Source organism: Bos javanicus, chromosome 8 (genome assembly GCF_032452875.1).
Source record: "Bos javanicus breed banteng chromosome 8, ARS-OSU_banteng_1.0, whole genome shotgun sequence".
In the NCBI taxonomy this organism is placed as follows: Eukaryota; Metazoa; Chordata; class Mammalia; order Artiodactyla; family Bovidae; genus Bos; species Bos javanicus.
In genome coordinates this window covers 65,439,497-65,460,181 of record NC_083875.1, presented here as the reverse complement: position 1 = coordinate 65,460,181, position 20,685 = coordinate 65,439,497, and the positions used below count along the sequence as shown (strand labels likewise).

General features: G+C 37.6%; 1 protein-coding gene across 4 annotated transcripts in view; it reads right to left on the bottom strand.

The window, feature by feature from the left end:
- The window catches only part of STX17 (syntaxin 17), a 74,454-nt gene extending 54,060 nt beyond the window's left edge, over positions 1–20,394 (bottom strand). Inside the window, exons 1-2 of one of the 4 annotated variants that reach the window (XM_061425799.1) lie at positions 20,311–20,394; positions 8,806–8,991 (exon numbers count right to left, since the gene is read on the bottom strand). In XM_061425799.1, the coding sequence (XP_061281783.1) occupies positions 8,806–8,928 (123 nt within the window). In that variant the 5' untranslated portion in view covers positions 8,929–8,991; positions 20,311–20,394. The other 3 variants (XM_061425801.1, XM_061425800.1, XM_061425802.1) reach the window with 3 other exon arrangements.
- Between the last annotated feature and the right edge of the window lie 291 nt (positions 20,395–20,685).

Below are 20,685 nucleotides of genomic sequence, written 5' to 3'. Positions count from 1 at the left end.
AAGAACTAGGGAGATAATATATAACATGATTAATATAATTACCACTGCTGTATGTTACATACAAAAGTTGTTAAACAGAGAGTAAATCCTAATATATTTTTTTCTTTTATTTTGTATCTGTATGAGATGATGGACATTCATTATTTTTTGTGATAATCATTTCATGATGTATGTAAGTCAAATCATTATGTTGTACACCTTACACAGTTCTGCATGTCAGTTATATCTCAACAAGGAAGGAAAAAAAGAAAAATGAATGGCCAAAGCTTTTCCAAATTTGGTAAAAACTATAAACCCACAGATCCAAGAAACTCAAGGAATACCATAAATAAGAAAATGAAGAAAATTATACTAATGCATAACAAATGATAGTAAAATCTAAAAAAGAGTAAGAGGAAAAAAGATGTGAAGTACAGAGGAACACAGATAAGAATGATAGAAGACTTCTTGTGATAAACAGTGCAAACCAGAAAACACTGAAGCAACATCTTGAAAGTACTAAAACAATCTAAAAGTCAACCTAGAATTCTATACCCAGAAAAAATATTTTTTTTCAATTGAAGGCCAAATAAGACATTTTTCCAAACACAAAAAGCAAGCAGAATTCATTATCACCAGCAAAACTGCACTACAAGAAATGTGAAAGGAAGTCCTTCAGGTTGATGAGAAAACAGTACCAGACAGAAACCTGGCTCTACAAAAAAGTGAGAGCACTGAAAATGGTAAAATCAGTTCAGTTCAGTTCAGTTGCTCACTCGTGTCTGACTCTTTGCGACCCCATGAACCACAGCACGCCAGGCCTCCCTGTCTATCACCAATTCCTGGAGTCCACCCAAACCCATTTCCATTGAGTCAGTGATGCCATCCAACCATCTCATCCTCTCTCATCCCCTTCTCCTCCTGCCCTCAATCTTTCCCAGCATCAGAGTCTTTTCAAATGAGTCAGATCTTCGCATCAGGTGGCCAAAGTATTGGAGTTTCAGCTTCAAAATCAGTCCTTCCAAATACAGGACTAATCTCCTTTAGGACGGACTGGTTGGATCTCCTTGCAGTCCAAGGGACTCTCAAGAGTCTTCTCCAACACCACAGTTCAAAAGCATCAATTCTTCGGCGCTCAGCCTTCTTTACAGTCCAACTCTCACATCTATACATGACCACTGGAAAAACCATAGCCTTGACTAGACGGACATAAATTATATTACAATAATACTATATAGATTCTGAGAGAAGAAATTGAAGTGTATTGTCATAAAATTTTTATATGTGAAGTGATATATATATATAACACATTACTTGAAGGTAGACTATCATAAGTTAAAGATGAATACTCTGAACTGTAAAGGAACCATTTAAAAATAAAAACATAGAGGTATAATTAATAAGCCAATAAAAGAGGAAAAAATACAATCTTAAAAATATGCAATTAATCCAAAAGGGAGTAAAACATGAAAAAAAAGGGGAGAAAGAATAGATGGAACAAATAGACAAAAAGAGCAAGATAGTAGATTTAAAGACAACCATTTGATAAATATCTATTCATTATAAAACTTATCAGAAACTTGAAAAAGAAGTTAACATCCTCAATCTCATAGAAGCATCTGTAAAAACTATACAGTTAACATCATGCGTAGTGGTAAAAGATCATTCCCTAATATTGGGAACAAGGTAAGGAGTTCTGATCTTGCACTGGAGGCCATAGCCAGGACAATAAGGTAAGAAAGGAAGTGAGAGAAGAAAGCAAAGGAGGGAAGGAAGGAAGGGAGGAGGAGAGGGGAAAGAGAGGAAACAGAAGAGAGAAAAGAAAGAAGGAAGTAGGCAGGCAAAGATTAGAAAGGAAAAAATAAAAGTCTGTCGTCATGACTGTCTACATAGAAAATATCAAAGACTCGATTCAAAGAGACGGAAAAGGAATGATGGGCAAATTACCTGTTAAGAGATTTCATAAAACAGTTTGCCTTTGCCAAGGGCTTCTCCTTAGGGCTTCTCTCTAAAAGGTTTTTAAACATAGCAACTTTGGAAGGAAGCATTTTCTAGATGCTATTGGATATACACTTTTCACAGAGTGGGCAGAAGGATTTGTCTCAGCACTATTTGCTCTTATGTGGCTTCCAGGCCATTAAGCTTTGCCCCAATATTTCAAGATGGGTGGAACTCAGAATGACATCCCCAATGTGATTCAGATTCCATTCTTTTCCTCTGCTGGATACTGCAACTTCTAATAAATACCCTTAACTGCTATGAATAAACTGGACCAAGAAAGAGGAAAAACAACTACAGAAAAAAAATCATAGATACTGTTTTTCAGTCATTTCAGGAAGATGTTTTGTCTCACCACATGCATTCATATTGTTCTTCATGTGTCTCATGGCCTCATGGTATACCAGTGGAACAGGCACAAGCAGAGAATCCAACATTCACAGAAACAACCTTTCCCCTGCTGCTGCTGCTGCTAAGTCGCTTCAGTCGTGTCCGACTCTGTGCGACCCCATAGACAGCAGCCCACCAAGCTCCCCCGTCTCTGGGATTCTCCAGGCAAGAACACTGGAGTGGGTTGCCATTTCCTTCTCCAATGCACGAAAGTGAAAAGTGAAAGTGAAGTCGGTCAGTCATGTCCGACTCATAGCGACCCTATGGACTTCAGCCTACCAGGCTCCTCCGTCCATGGGATTTTCCAGGCAAGAGTACTGGAGTGGGGTGCCATTGCCTTCTCCGAGCCTTTCCCCTAGACTTTCCTAAAAGAGACCAAAGCACATTCTTATCCTGGTGAGAAAAAGCCGTGTCCACCATTCTCATCCTGGTGAACACCTTGTCTCCTTTTGCCCTCTCTTCTAGTTTATCATTTTGGATAACCCTGATTATAAACCCACACCACCGTGTGATGAACACCTCTGCACAGGCATTTTCAGGCTTCCCGACATTAATCCCTTTGTGCTCTTTGGCAGTGACACCAGGTCTCTCAGTTTCGCTTTGCCTGCTCGGCAAGGAGAACAAATATTCTAAGAGTAGTACCCGGGCTAAGAGTTCTCTCTAGAACGCCTCACCATTTACTTAAACAACTTTATATATTTGTAGGCTCACATTTTATGTCATTTCATCTTCCAGAATATTCTGATTCAAAATTGAAAAACAATGATAATAATTCTGCCTCATATTGCATAGAGTATAAAAACATAAAAGCTAATCATAATTATTAAAAATGATTTTCCAAAATTATATAATGTTTCCACTATGTGCTCAGTCACTCAGTCATATTTGAGTCTTTGCGACCCCATGGACTATAGCCTGCCAAGCTCCTCTGTCCACGGGGATTCTCCAGGTAAGAATACTGAAGTGGGTAGTCGTTCCCTTCTCCAAGGGATCTTCCCAACCCAGGGATTGAACCCACGTCTCCCACGTTGCAGAAGGATTCTTTACCATCTGAGCCACCAGGGAAGCGCAAGTTATTTATTATTGATTTGGGAAATTTTATGACGATATAACACAGAGAATGTTCAGGATTCAGGAGTTTAGGGTATAAAAGCACTTTAAACCTTATGCTGACACTTAAAAGATTTATTTAAATTTACAGGCATAGTAGGAAAAAAAAAATGCTTCAGTTGGAGAGAAAAAGACCCAGAAATACTATGGAACTGTAAAATTATATGTGGTATCCAAAGGACTGACGTAAGATCAATGTGTTTGTGGTATAATGTATGATGGGAAGATGATGAGAAAGAAGCAGAGAAAGTAGATGAAAAGCTTCTTTTGCTGGATATAAGAGGATATCTCAATGATCTGAATGATCAGAACCCCTTATAGGGAAGATGATGGCTTTATGGAGGATTAACCAGGTAGGATGAGATTATTGTAGATGATGAAAAGTTTAAGTATTCAATTCAAATAAATTATTAAACTCAATAAAAAAGAAAAAAATCAAAGACTCAAAAAGTAAAGCTACATAATATTAACAGATAGTCCAATGAGCATAAGCCATAAAATTAGGATTACTCATGTAATGAAGATAAATAATATCTACCCTACAGTGAGGTTAAAAGTAATTCACCTTATTGTGTCTGCCATATATGAAAAATGTAAAACTCAAACACAAAGGATCTCAGGAATGTTGTGACTCTCCTAATGATTATAAACAATTAACTGAGCACCAATGTTGAGTACCTGAAAACAATAACTTACTTGTTAAGTAACTCATTTCCAAGTATCAACTTTGCATTCAGGGATTCTTTATATAATATCTCAATCCTCAAAATAACACTATGAGAAAGATTTTAATGTTACCTTTACAACTCTCTAGAGATCAATCATGGGCCTCTGCAGCCTCCCCATGAATGGTTAAAATGGTTGTGAACCTGAAGGTCTACTGCACAGTGCTGTGTGGGAATGGTGTATTTGTATCTGACCCAGGACGGAGTCAACCAGGTAATGTTCCACAGGATGTTACTAAGTTGGGATTTGAACAAAAAAAAAAGTTTGAAAGATGAGCAAATGGAGTGGATACTGCTAATAAATGTAGGAAAGCCAGAGTATTCAATTCTATTTTTTCTATTTTCCTTCTTCACTGGAAAATGAGCATAAAAATAGAACACTCCACAATAGACAAAACTAAGAGGAAAACAAAAACCAAAAAAGAGTGAGAACAAACTTAAATCATGCTATATTTCAGGCACAATATTAGAAGATTAATATATTTAGCAGCATGGTGATTTCAAGAAAGTAATTTAACCACTCCAAATCTGCTTCCCCACCTAAAAAAGGAAAACAATAAGAAGGCTAACCTATTGGGATGTTGTGAGATTAAATATGATAAATACAAAAACTTTATACAGCATTCAACAGATAAACACAACAGCTACTGTCTTTATTATTATTATTTGCTCACGTGTCAAGTAAGTTGTAGAAGAGATTAGTGTCTTGGATGAAGACTGAATAGATGAAACCTTGTGTCTCACAATAAAATTCTAAGAAAAAGAAAATAGCTCAGACTCTATGTTTGCTACACAATGTTAAACCTAAATTAGGTTTAATTATTAAAGGCTGTCATTCCAAATACCTGCAGAGGAGAAAAGGCTTTAAATGATTTAATGTGTGTTTGGGGGGAAATTACAAGAAATAACCTCCTAAAAAATTAGTTAAGTTGGGACCACTGACAAACATTTCTAAAATGCACTGTTTTTACAAAATGTCATTTTTTTGTATTGTCTATTTGCACAGTGGATACAATTAGGATGTTTTTGGTTGCAAATAACAGAAAGCTCAAAGTTTAAAGAAATGGCTTTACTAATAAAGATATTTATTACCTCACATAAACAGCACCCTAAAAGTGGGATGATAAATTCAAAGGTAGTTTAGTTCAGAAGCTTACAAGGTTGTCAAGCACCCAAGTTCTGTCTGCTTTATTACCTTCAACAAAGAGTTTTCACTCTCATATTTATCCCCTCCTGGCTATAGTTACATATACAACAGGGAGACATAAGACCAGCAGAACTGCTTCCTCCCGTGTACATCTTTATACAGTAGAAAAGTCTTTTCCAGAAGTTCCATATCCCAAACATGTTTTTCCCTCAAGTCTCATTAGTCAGATATGTCTATTTTTCATTGCTAACCAAACACTGACAAGCATGATATTATCACCATTAGAAACATTATCATCACCACCTGTGCTGAGGCTTTCCTATCCTGTAACACAGGAGAAAGCAAACTGAATCAGGTGTCCAGCAGAAAAAAACTATGAGGGGGGAAATGTGATTGTAAGATTGAAACAAACATTCTCATACTAAAAAGAGAACTGGGAATAGTTTTTGTTGTAATCACAAGTTAAAAAAACAAATAAATGAAACCAAATCAAAAGTAACAAATCAACAAGACGAATTATATCTGATTTGGTACCACATAGTTCAGGCTTCATACTGCCTAAATAGTCCATACCACTCATTTTCACACTTAATTATATGTTGCCTCATCATATCTGAATATTTCCTATCTTATTTCTTTAACTGGAGGGTAAACTTCTTACAGATTAGAGACCTAATTTTTTACATCTTTCAACGCTAAAAATATAAGAAACAGCAAACATCAACACTTATGAAAAGCTAACATATATTTATATCCTGTAATGATTTCCCTTCTCATTAAACCTGGCAGACAGAAGAAATATTCATCTCTGCCTTTTTTCAAAATTTAACCAAAATGAGAGTAAAGAACTTTAAAAGGGATCAACCCACAAGAATAATGAGAATACAACAGGAGATATTAACTGACGAGAAACTTTAACATTTTGGAAGCTGGAAAGAGAATGGATATGTTGCAGCTGACTTAGTAGAGCAGAGAAAGTTGAAACCCAGGGTTGCAGAAGGGGTGGAAAGTGGGAGAGAAAGGCAGTGAGAAATAAGTCAAAGGAACAGCACTATTTCAGAAAGACTCAGTTAACTAGAGGTACCACAACCAGGTAATCAGGAGGATGTGTATGGTGGGGCATGCTACACAGTAAGTTTTCCCCAAAAATTCTATAAAATTAAACAAAGAAAATTATGTTCAAAGCTTATTATGTTGTTGTTCCTATTAACTATGCTTAAGTCTGTTCTATGTTAGATAACAAAGCTGAAATGCTAACACTTCAAATTTCAGGATTACATTCTAATCAAGTCTATCATGTGTAATAAAACATAATGCTGAAGGACCTATGGAATATAGTCCCAGGTGTCCACAGCACACTACTCTCATTGTTTTCAGATGTTGCACAATCAGTCTACTAAGGCTTACCTTCAATTTCCCTTCAGTCTGACTTTCTTCTTTTAAATTCATATTGGATGACTGATGGCTAACATAATAAATATTTTATCTTTCTACACCCTTCCCTCAAGAAGCCTATCTCTTTTTGAAAATGAGGCACTGTTAGACACCTGGACTCTAAATTTAGTTCTTAACTCTATTGTCCACAGTAAAGGCAGTGGCTTTTTAATGTTTTTACACTGCCATAAAGTATCCACTAAAATATGCTATTCAAACTTATATAGATTTAAAAAACCACCATTAAAACTAAACTAGAAGTCCTAGAGATAGAATGATCAAGATTATGGACTAAAATATAGCTCAGTGTAAGTCCAACTGCTTAGCCTCAGATATCACCTATACAGTAAATTATTCTGATACCATTTAAAAGTTTCTCAAATAGTAAAATTTTCAGAAAATGCTAGAGGAAAAAATGTTCTGGCAGAAAAAGATCTATATAACTCTAGAATAATTTCTTTTCTGAAGTCTGGCACAGCAAATTAAATCAGTAACAGACCTGTTTCTATCCCCACCCACCTTTCTCCCAGGGTCTGGCCTTTCCATCGATTATCGGGTGGTACATGTGGCTAGGATCTGAGGGTAATGACAGCAGGCATGTTTGTGTAGAATAAATACAAGAAAGGGGCAATTTGCCAAAGGGAAAAATGTCAAAGGCAAAATAGGACAATGAAAGAAAGAAAGAGTCTTAATAGACCACAGTCCACTTATTTCTTCCTTTCAGAATCAATTCATTTGCCAAATTCTTATCTCGTTAACTGAACACTTGAACATAAGCTCAGGACTTTGAAGCACACCTTATCAAACCTCCCACCCAGATATGATTGATCAAAAGTAAACAACTCCATTTCCATACTGTTACAATGCTAAAAGAACACGCCTTCCTTATTCATTAAAGCATGGAATCTTTATTTCTGCTCACAACAAAAATAACCAGTTTACCAGACAACTCCTTCATCCTTAAAAGTCATAATAGTTATCATGGAGAAAGAAGAAAGAAACTAAAAGATTATGAAATGTTAATCTTGAATTCTATTCATATTTACATTGAAATTTTCACCTTATTTTTCTCGGAACTTACTTTCTAAACTTTTACAGAAGACTTAGGTACTAGAAAGACAGTTGGTACCCATGAGAGAAAAAGCTGGCACTCTTCTTACTTGTATAAGGTACAGAGTTGAGGGTGATAAATACTGTTTATACTGAAAGGCTTAATGACCACTTCCGCCTCCCACCCGCTCCCAGCCAAAAAACATTTAATGGAGGACCTCACAACTTAAAATTTGTACTGGGGGAGGTTCTCCTGAGAGATCAAATACCACTGATTTGTCCCACAGCGAATAAGACAACACAACCTGCCAAATCCATGCTCAGTACACAGTAAACTTCATGTTTCCATAAATCCACAACCACTCCATCAGACCCTAGCTGGGCCAGGTTGTATGCAACCTCCACCATAGTCCCCCACGCTAGTTCTTCCCCCTACCTATCTCGTAAGGTGACCTCTAGCTAATATTTGGGCTTTGGGGTTTCCTCAAAGGGAAGCGATGAAGCTGGGAAATTCTCTCATATCAAAAAATGATTTACCTCTTTAATCCAAAAGCACTTGAAGAGGACAGGAGTTACTGATGAACACATCCTCACAGTTAAGAAAACTTGCCACTGGGTGAATGAAATTAAGGCAAGCCCTTTAGCGGAAATCCATCACCTTCACATTATAGTCAACTATCAAACAAATTCTAATTATTAACTGCTAATTCATCACTATGTACAACTAAAAAGGCATAGATTCTATTCTTATATCCTTTCATTAAAAAAGGAATAATATCAGAGGAGTATTTGTAGAACAGAAAAAATGAACAATGTTGTTAAATCAACAGGAGCTAGATGTTTTAGCAAAGTCTCTTACCTGAGATTTTCAATGGAGGTGAAATGTACAACAAATATAAATCAGAATATGTAACTGTTTCTTTAGTAGAAAAAGAAAAAACTGGAAAAAAGAAAGAAAATGAAAAAACTCACTTTCTCAATATTTATCTGGTGCTTTCTTAACCTCTCCAGATCTGTTGGAATTACTATCTTAGTAAATTTCTGGATAGCTGGTTCAAGACGCCGTAATTTCACTTTTTCTTCATCTTCAGACATCCTAAAAAAATGCTGTGTCTCTCCTACTTGCAACAATTATCTTCTCCACTCATGTAGAAAAACCTAAAAGGGAAATATTTAAGAATTTTAAAAATTAATTTCCATTATTTTTAAAAACCAACAATTAGGTAATTTTATGATATTCTGAACACATACTCAACTTGATGCTGAACCTGAGTGACTTGTTAACAAACTTAAAAATGTTTTTAAATTTATTTAATTAGAGGATAATTACAATATTGTGATGGCCTCTGCCATACATCAACATGACTCAGCCATAGGCATATATATGTCCCCTCCCTCCTGAACCCCCTTCCCACCCCATCCTTCCTACAAGTTAGGTATATTCACTTTAAAATGTTTAGAAACTAGGAAATAGAGAATAAAACAAAATCAATGATCTCACTTACAGTTAGCTACTCTTTCCATTTTTCCTTCCCCCCATCCCCCTATTTTTTCCAATTTGATGTATGTCTTTCCAGGTCTTTTTAATATAATGTATGTATATATTTAAATAACTTTTTCCAAAAAACCAGAAGCATACTGTTCAAGTCTTCATCACCCAATGTATCTTTGACAGTGAATAATGTTTTCTAAACAGGTGTCAACTTGCAAAACTGGAAGAAAAAATTTTATTCTTAACATTTCTGCTGTATCAAACTCTATTTCCAATATATATCTAATTATACACTTGAAATATAAAATGCAACTCTTCTCATTGATGTTCTTTAAATTGCCTCTTCCCTTTCTTACAGAGTAATTAGCATTGTCTATAATCAATACAAGTAACCAGTGACAGAGATGGAATAAGAACCCAGTATTCCTGAGAGTACAATCAAAAATTCTTTCTAATTCACCAGTAGTTTTTCTACCAGAGTTCCAGAGAGTCTAGGGTTATGTCTTTGGGGTCAGGGTAGGTGATGATAAAAGCTGTCAAGTGGGCAGGCTCCAGGACCCCACACCTGCTTCAGTTTCAGAAAATTTTGTTTCATTAATTTCATAAATTTGAACTTATTTGATTTTATGTAAATAAAGGTCTCCACTGCCTAAGCAAGCTTGAAAACCACTCCTGTACATCATGTTTTCATGCTATCTAATTAGCCACAACCTCTCCCATATTAAAAATAAATAAGTTGACTATGTTAATCTCATTGTGGTATCCTAGACTGGGGTGCATAGAGACAAGGGTTCAGGACTTTGAGGAGTCACTGAATCCTTACAAGAAACTAGGACTATTTTTTAATTATTTCAGAAGATAGAGTCAATTGCTTTCATGAAATTATCAAAACACTCTATCACTCCACAAACATTAAAAACTATTACTTTAAATGTTTCTCTCTTTGAAGTGTTGGTTATACAAATTATCTTATCCACCAGAAACTTGGTCTTTACATTTGATCTAAGCTTGAAAGCAAAAAAGGAAAATCTCCAGCCACCACAAATAAAGAGTCTAACAGCTAAAGTGGTTAGTGGACATTAGAGTGCACAGGAAAATTCAGTCAAAAGAGTTGGTCAACAGACCCAACAAAATGGGAAAATCCATAGCTCAGGGTCTAGAGATAATAAAGTAATCTAAAAATGAAATTAAAATTGGTACATTTTAAAATAAAAATATAAAGAAACAGAATTTTTTTTTAAATTAGATAATATTATGAAACACTAACAGGCCAATCTGAAAATAAACCAAGTAAAAATTCTACAAATAAAAACCTCCAAAGGTGGGCTAAAAAGTAAATTTTGTAGCTGGAAAGAGAACTACTGGCCGTAAGCTATCAGTCAGAACAAAGGAAAAAGGAAAAAGAAGATAAGCAACATAAAGGATAAAATGAGAAGCTCAATAACAAGTAGGAGTCACATTCCAGTAGTCATGTATGCACGTGAGAGTTGGATTATAAAGACAGCTGAGTGCCAAAGAATTGATGCTTTTGAACTGTGGTATTGGAGAGTCCCTTGGACTGCAAGGAGATCCAACCAGTTCATTCTGAAGGAGATCAGCCCTGGGATTTCTTTGGAAGGAATGATGCTAAAGCTGAAACTCCAGTACTTTGGCCACCTCATGAGAAGAGTTGACTCATTGGAAAAGACTGATGCTGGGAGGGATTGGGGGCAGGAGGAGAAGGGGACAACAGAGGCTGAAATGGCTGAATGGCATCACTGACTCAATGGACGTGAGTCTGAATGAACTCTGGGAGATGGTGATGGACAGGGAGGCCTGATGTGCTACGATTCATAGGGTCGCAAAGAGTCGGACACGACTGAGTGACTGAACTGAACTGAACCAGAGTCATTAAGTCTCCATTAAGCTCCAAAATCACTGCAGATGGTGATTGGAGCCATGAAATTAAAAGACGCTTACTCCTTGGAAAGAAAGTTATGACCAACCTAGATAGCATATTCAAAAGCAGAGACATTACTTTGCCAACAAAGGTCCATCTAGTCAAGGCTATGGTTTTTCCTGTGGTCATGTATGGATGTGAGAGTTGGACTGTGAAGAAGGCTGAGCGCCGAAGAATGGATGCTTTTGAACTGTGGTGTTGGAGAAGACTCTCGAGTCCCTTGGACTGCAAGGAGATCCAACCAGTCTATCCTAAAGGAAATCAGTCCTGAATATTCATTGGAAGGACTGATGCTGAAGCTGAAACCCCAATACTTTGACCACTTCATGTGAAGAACCAACTCATTGGAAAAGACCCTAATGCTGGGAAAGATTGAAGGATGGAGGAGAAGGGGATGACAGAGGATGAGATGGTTGGATGGCATCACTGACTCGATGGACATGAGTCTGAGTAGGCTCCAGGACTTGGTGATGGACAGGGAAGCCTGGCGTACTGCAGTCCATGGGGTTGGAAAGAGTCAGACACGACTGAGCAACTGAACTGAACTGAAAAGGCACTATTCAAAGAGAATATGCTAAGAATTAAGATGTAAAATTTCAAACTGAAAATGCATATAAGCACCAAGTAGCATTAAAAAAAACAAATTTACCAAAATACACAGATGGGAAATTTCAGAACATTAAGGAAAGAGAAAAACTACTTTAAAAAGCAAAGCAGATATAAAAGACAAACTAAAACAACAAAAGCAGCAAACTTTTCATCAAAGCAACATAGCAAAAGACAGAAATATCTTCAAAGTGGTGATTTGATATATATCCAGATTAATTATTATTTAGAAGTGAGAGTAAAATAATCATTTTCAGACCTACAAAGACCGAGTTTATTACAAAGCCCTTTATTAAAAGAACTACTAAAAGGCATGATTTAACAATAAAGAAAATAAACCCAAAGGAAAAGAATGGCAAGGAGCAAAAAAATGTAATGAAGTATACTGTTACTGGGTGAACAAAGGAAGGTATGAATAAAAGAACAAATAAAAGATTTATTTTGAACAACCTGATTAAATATAATAAAAATGTTTCCATGTAATTATTTTTCTATAATTTTTTATAGCAGCATAGTATCACATTATATATATGTTCAATGATTTAATCATCTAATGTTGGCTATTTAGGATGTTTCCAATTTTCCCCTATTATAAACTATACCACAGTGTAATTACCCTCCTTACATGTAAGTCCATACAACCATCTATGATTATTTCTTTAAAATAAATACCTGGAAGTAGAATTAACAGGTAGACACATTTTTTAAGGCTTTTAATATTAGAAGTCCCAAAAAAGGTTGTGCCTACTTACATTCCCACTAGCAACATATCTGGAGAAGGACATATCAAAGTGTCCATTTACCTGGATTAAAGACTTAAATGAAAGACCTGAAGCCATAAAGCTCCTAGAAGAAAACACAGACAGTACACCCTTTGACACTGGTCTCAGCAATGTTTTTAAATCTTTCTCCTCAGGAAAGGACAACAAAAGCAAACAAACAAATAGGAGTACATCAAACTAAAAAGCTTTCTCAGGGAAGGAGCCCATAAACAAAACAAAAATGTAACCTACTAAATGAGAAAAGATATTTGCAAATAATGTATCTGATAAGGCATTAATATCCAAAATATACAAAGTGAAAGTGAAGTTGCTCAGTTGTGTCCAACTCTTTGCAACCCCATGGACTGTAGCCTCCCAGGCTCCTCTGTCCATGGAATTTTAATTCACACAACTCAATATCAAAAAATAATCCAATTAAAAGTTGGTAGAGGATCTAAATAGACATTTTTTTCCTAGGACACATGACAAGATTGTCAGTATCACTAATCATCAGGGAAAAGTTAGTCAAAACCACCTCACACCTGTCAAAACGGCTATCATCAAAAAAGACAAGAAATAATTAATGCTGGTTGTTGGCAAGGATGTAGAAAAAAGGGAACACTTATGCACTGTGGTGGGAATACAAATTGGTGCAACCACTATAGAAAACAGCATGGAAGTTACTAAAAAAATTAAAAACAGAACCATCATATGATTTAGCAATTCTAATTCTGGGTGTTTATCTGAAGAAAATAAAAACAGTAATTGAAAAGATATATGCACCCTTATGTTCATAGAGCATTATTCACATTAGCAAGATATGGAAGCAACTATTAAGTGTTTGAAGATAGATGAATGGCTAAAGAAGATGTGATACACACACACACATACACACACAATGGACTATTACTCAGCCACAAAAAAGAATGAAATCTTGCCACTCGCAACAACATGGATGAACCTAGAGGGTATTCTGTTAAGTGAAATAAGTCAGAGAAAGACCAATATCATATGACCTCACAAATACCTGAAATTTAAAAAGAAAAACAGAACAGAAACAGACCCATAGATACAGAGAACAAACTGGTGGTCACCAGAAAGAAGGCAGTGTGGTGGGTGAAATGGGTGAGATTTCCAGTTATAAAGTCATAGGGATGAAGGTACAGCACAGAGAATTTGGTCAATAATACTCTAATGACCTTGCAGGATGACAGATGGTTACTAGACTTATCATGATGTTAAATTCATAATGGATACAATTGTTGAATCATTATGTTGTACACCAGAAAAAATACGGCATTTTATGTCAACTATACTTCCATTTTGCCTTTTCTTACTGTTACTTGATACTGCTGGAATCAAGATTGCCAGGAGAAATATCAATAACCTCAGATATGCAGATGGCACACTTTCTACCCTTATGGCAGAAAGTGAAGAGGAACTAAAAAGCCTCTTGATGAAAATTAAAGAGGAGAGTGAAAAAGCTGGCTTAAAGCTCAACGTTCAGAAAACGAAGATCATGGCATCTGGTCCCATCACTTCATGGTAAATAGATGGGGACCCTTATGGCAGAAAGTGAAGAGGAACTAAAAAGCCTCTTGATGAAAGTGAAAGAGGAGAGTGAAAAAGTTGGCTTAAAGCTCAACATTCAGAAAACTAAGATCATGGCATCTGGTCCCATCACTTCATGGGAAATAGACGGGGAAACAGTGGAAACAGTGTCAGACTTTATTTTGGGGGGCTCCAAAATCACCACAGATGGTGACTGCAGCCATGAAATTAAAAGACTCTTACTCCTCGGAAGGAAAGTTATGACCAACCTAGATAGCATATTAAAAAGCAGAGACATTACTTTGCTGACAAAGGTCCATCTAGTCAAGGCTATGCTTTTTCCAGAGGTCATGTATGGATGTGAGAGTTGGTCTGTGAAGAAACCTGAGCGCTTAAGAATTGATGCTTTTGAACTATGATGTTCTAGAAGACTGTTGAGAGTCCCTTGAACTGCAAGGACATCCAACCAGTCCATCTGAAGGAGATCAGTCTTGGGTGTTCAATGGAAGGACTGATGCTGAAGCTGAAATTCCAATACCTTGGCCACCTCATGTGAAGAGTTGACTCATTAGAAAAGACCCTGATGCTGAAAGGAATTGGGGACAGAAGGAGAAGGGGACAACAGAAGATGAGATGGCTGGATAGCATCACCGACTCGATGGACATGAGTTTGGGTAAACTCTGGGAGTTTTAGTGATGGACAGAGAGGCCTGGCGTGCTGCAATTCATGGAGTCACAAAGAGTCGGACACGACTGAGCGACTGAACTGAAGTGAACCTTCAATTTTAAAAAATTTTAAATGTCCATTTATCCATACTCCAACCAGTATTTCATATTATCATTCTTCTTAGACATTCAACTGGTGACAAAAATAGTGTCTCTTTATTTTGCATTCTTTACATTACTAATAAGATTGATTTATTATCTATTTGCATGTCTTCTTTCATCAACTGCCTGCTTGTGCTATAGGGAACGTCTTTCTCCTATTATATATAACACATAATAGTCTCATAAATAATCTATTACTTGTCTAACATCATTTCCTAGTTTATCACATTGCTTCTTGTGTTTTCTTCCACTATGTAGATTATTTAAGAAGCTATTTTTATATATACTATTATTCCTATCAAAATGGTTTTGAAAGTACCTGGTATTCAAACTGGTATTCCAATGCTAAAGGAACTAAAACATGCCTTCACATGTCTCTTCTACACTACTTCTAATCCTATCACTCTAGTCAAACAGCACAATATGCATAGCATATTACAAGGGTCTTATTTGGCCTTCCTTTAGTCTCTTTCCCCTCTCCAATTTTCCCCCATAGATTACCACCAATTAATGTATCTAAAACACCAAAGGCAACATGCTCCTCCTTCAGACAAACACTTCCAAGAGTTCCCTATTATCTGAGCAAGAAAATACAATGTTCATAAGTAATCCACTCACACTGTTGAAATATCACCCAATCTCTACTTTTGGCTTTGCAAGGTGCTCCCTCTGTCTAGTCACTCTTTTATAGCCCATCTGCCTCTCAACTGCATGTAGCATTTGAGATACAACTCAAATGATTCTGCTTTCTCTTTCATTAATCAGTTTTCGGTGTACTTGACAAACCCCAATTATTGACTATTTGGCTTATCTTCACTGTTCCCCTATGCTATGATGACAGCTTTCTTTTTTGAATTCAAAAAGTGCTATTTCCAGGTCAGAGTACATGACTTTGCCCGTTAGCATTTTGTGCTGAAGGAAAAACCTGCTGCCTCATAAGAGCCATCTTTCAGGGCAGAAGTTCTGGCCCAAGAGCTCCCCAAGAGACTTTTCCACCTCCTGGTTTCCTTCTAGAGAGTGTTTTTTTTTTTTTCTTTCTACCATTTCCATTTCTATAAAAGTATAATAAAATGTCTATATAAAACTAAGAAGAGAACATAACATTCAAACAACTGCATAAGGTATAGTGTTACTGCAACAAAATTGTCCAACAGTTACTCTGATGACAAAGTAGTTCAAATAACATTTATAAGCTATTAAGGGAAGGTCTTAATTCAATACAAAATGTGGCTTAAGAGTGTGACTAAATAACAAGTTGAAAATATTTTCAGCATTTCTTGATTTTTCAGTCAAAAAACTGGGAAATATTTATGGTATAATTCAAACACAGGATACAAAATATATTTACATTAACATCACAAATATTTTAAATATGCCTACAAAAAAGCTAGTGGAACACAAAAATGACTAATTTCCCAAACTTCTGCAGAGTTGTATTACTTTTGACTTTTTTTTTTTCAAGTGTAATGGAATATGTGGAGCAACAGAATTGTATCATGACAATGATGGTGGATACACAATTAAAATACATTTATCAAAACTTACAGAACTGTATATCACAAAAGGTGAAATTCTGTACATTAAAAAACAAAAACAACAAAATGTGGGGGAACCCACAATGAAATACAAACTATAAAAAATAAACTGTATTACAAATGAACATAACCACACTGAAAGAAGTGGTGGAGGAAAATAACTAATATAGGTGACTTTGGAAAACAGATGCTGGACACTAGTGTCTAGATGTGAGATACTGGGCTTCCCAGGTGGCGCTAGTAGTAAAGAATCTGCCTGCCAATGCAGAAGATGTAAGACGCAGGTTCGGCACCTGGGTCAAGAAGATCCCTGGAGGAGGGCATGGCAACCCACTCTGGTATTTTTGCCTGTAGAACCCCATGGACAGAGGAGCCTGGTGGGCTACAGTCCATAGGGTCACAAAGAGCTGGACACGAGTGAAGTGACTTAGCACAGCACAGCACAAACTAGATAACACAAGGTTAAAGACAACAACAAAAAAACTACACACAACTCTACTGTTCTCTAGTTAGTAAATTTGTTTCTCACAGGACTATGGGTTAGGAATTCTGAACTAACATTATGTGTATTACTAGGATTGAACAAACAAAAAAAATATTTTGTAGAACAAAAAAGCCAGATTTCTCACTGTTGAAGAGAGAAGTTACAAATGAGCGGCAAGACTATAATGAACAATGTGGTATTTTTCTAGAAATAGAAGTATCAGAATAAACCCCTGTTTAAAAACATATATATATATATTATGTGTGTGTGTATATATATATATATATGTGTGTATATATATACACATATAAAAATAAAATATAAATCTTTGTAGATGCATGGGTATATATGTATGTGTGTGTGTGTATGCCTGTATCTCCATGACATATACAGATATACAGTTGACCTTTGAACAATATGGATTTGAACTGCAAGGGTCTACCCACAGTGGAATTTTTTCAATAAATACTACATGATCTACAGTTACTTGAATCTGCAGATACAGAACTGCAGATACAAAAAGTCAACTATGGAACCTGAGTGATTCTGGTATCTGCTGCAGGTCCTAGCAGAGAAGGTAATGGCAACCCACTCTAGTACTCTTGCCTGGAAAATCCCATGGACAGAGGAGCCTGGTAGGCTATAGTCCATGGGGTCTCGAAGAGTCGGACACGACTGAGCGACTTCACTTTCACTTTTCACTTTCCTGCACTGAAGAAGGCAATGGCAACCCACTCCAGTGTTCTTGCCTGGAGAATCCCGTGGACGAGGGAGCCTGGTGGGCTGCCGTCTATGGGGTCGCACAGAGTCGGACACAACTGATTCGACTTAGCAGCAGCAGCAGGTCCTGGAACCATTCTCTTGGATACTAAGGGATGACTGTATCTAGCTAGAAATATACATATATACATATACATATACATATACATATACAATGGGCTTCCTTAGGTGGCACTAGTGGTAAAGACTATGTCTACCAATGCAAGAGACACAGGAAATGTTGGTTTGATACCTGGGTCAGGAAGATTCCCTAGAGGAGGAAATGGTAACCCACCCCAGTATTCTTGCTTGGAGAATACCATGGACAGAGGAGTCTGGTGGACTACAGTCTACAGGGTTGCAAGATGTTGGACATGACTGAGGGGCTGAGCGTGCATATATATAAAATACACACACACACACACCTTCCTAGATGTCTTCTGCCAGGTACTAGAAACAATGATATGCCAGTAGCAATGAGCACAACTAGAGCCCAGATCCTTTGGTGTTTAAATAGTACTCTCCAAAAAAGAAACCAGGGGTCTTTGGAGAACTGGTGGATTCCAGGATAGAGAAAACGTTAAGAGAAGCCTGGAGCATCTTATGATGCCAAAAAGTAAGGCAGTTAAAAAAAAAAAAAAAGAAGGGGGGATGAGGGTCTATTAAAAGGGCACAGGAAGCAATCTGAAAAAAACTTCCAATGGACGAAGTTGGAACAACTTGAGAAATAAAATAACAAAAGTGTAGGAAAACAACCAATAGAAAACTCAATGAGTCCATACTAATACAAAAAATTAATAAAGAAGTAGGATAAAGGGACAGCTCTTCCTTACCAAAAAATTCCAATTAATAAATTAAGAAGGAATGGGGGAAACAAAACATCACAGTAATAATTACTGAAGGCAAGATCCATTAATGGATGCTAAAATCAGCAAATTAAAGCTTGAGGGGAAACAGGATATCTGAAAGGTTTAGAAGTTGTACCCCAAGATACTAACTAAATACAAAGGGGAAAATAGTTATTTTACAGTAGAGAATCCCAACAGATACCACGTTAACCAAGTGATCAACAATAGTGTCATTTCATGCACTCCCTTATGATTAACTATTGAGAAGGGCAAATACATTTCTGTGGTATTAACAAAAATATACAACCTTAATCTCATTCTGAGAAAACATTAGACAAAGCCCAACTGAAGAACACGCTACAAATAACTGACCAGGACTCTTCAAAAGTGCAATGGTCATGAAAGACAGGAAAAGACTTCAAAGTTGTCACAGATTGTAGACGACTAAGGAGGCATGCCAACTAAATGCAACGTAGGATCTTAGATTGGATCCTGAAACAGAAAAAGGCCGTTAATATAAAAAGTGATGAAGTCTGATGAAAGTTGGTGATTTAGTTAACAGTGTTGTACCGAAATTAATTTCTTCCTTTTGGTAACTAACTGTATTATAGTTACATGAGATGTTAACATTAAAGGAAACTGTAGACAATTCAGATACTTTTGTAACTTTTCTGTAATTGTAAAATTATTTCAAAGTAAAAAGGCTTTTAAAATAATATGTGAACTGTTTCACATAAGACAAACATTTAGAAGTCAAAGAACTGCAATCGTATTCACGGCACTTAACACTTGCGGCGGAGGTGACCTGAGGGTGCCAGGTGCTTTACAAACTTAACCTTGAGTGCTTACAACTATCACCAGCTGAGTATCATACTACTTAATAAGGAAAAAGTACTGGGATATTAACCAAATTACTTAAGGTTATTTATAAGCGAAAAGCCCCATTTCTCTGGAAAAGTCCAAAATTGCAGGCAATGCCCCCTTCCAAAAAAAGTGATGAACACCTTCCCACATTTGCCCAGCACGTCGCCTAGTGTTTCTGACTGGGGGAAAGGGTACTGACTTTGGAAAGAGAAGTCAAGGCCCTTGGACCTACCTCCCATATGATCTGTTTTCTGAGCCTGTGATTCCGAATTTTAAAAAGCGGGAGCTTAGATGTGGGGCTTTCTGCGATCCACCGCCCTCTCGCCGGTCTGGCTGACAGGGGGCTAGCTCCCACCTCGCGCCCCAGGACCTCCCCTTACTTCCCTCGAGCCTCGTACCGTCCCTCTCAGTGTCATCCACCGCGCACCTGGGCCACAGAAACCAAACACCGTCTCCCCTACTCCCGCCCAGGAACGGGCCAGCCTCTGGACCGAGACTCCGGCTACTCTGACGATCTGGGACCCACAGTGCGTCAACGGGCAGGGCAGAAGACGGAAACTTTTCCACCCCGAGACCCGGGAGGCCGTCAAGCTCGCCCGGTCGGCCGCCTCCTTATACCCACTTCGAACAGCGCCTCCACAACCGAAAACGCCACTTCTAGAAGTCGAGTAGAGACCCCACAGCGCTCGCACTTCCGACCTGATGCCCTGCTTCCTGTGGGGTGTCCCTCCCGCGCCCGGTGCTGGCACCCTGCCCACCACTTCGGTCACGGCCTGACACCCCCGAGACGGCCTCTCGCGAGTCCCTTACCTCCCGCCGGGGCGCTGGAGGCTGGTAGGTTTGCAGGGCGCAGGCGCAGGGGCCACGGGGGCGGGGCGTCGCGATAGGCGGACGGTGCTCCGCCACGCCCCCTCCCGCCCAGGTCCTGTTTTGCGGGGTGTGGCCGGCACTCCAAATACACACACACACACACACAAACGCGGTCACCGCTCTGGGCTGTCTTACAAGCTGGTCTTTATTAGTTGTGGGGCAGTAACACTGGAGCTAGGAGGAAGGAGACGCACAATTGCTTTTTAAGTCTGTTTGTTGTGTTTTAAGTGTGAGACAAGTCACATATGTATAGCCTTTTACATTTTGCAATCTTTTTCGGTCGCATTTTCTGCTCTTCTAGGAATTTTACTGGTG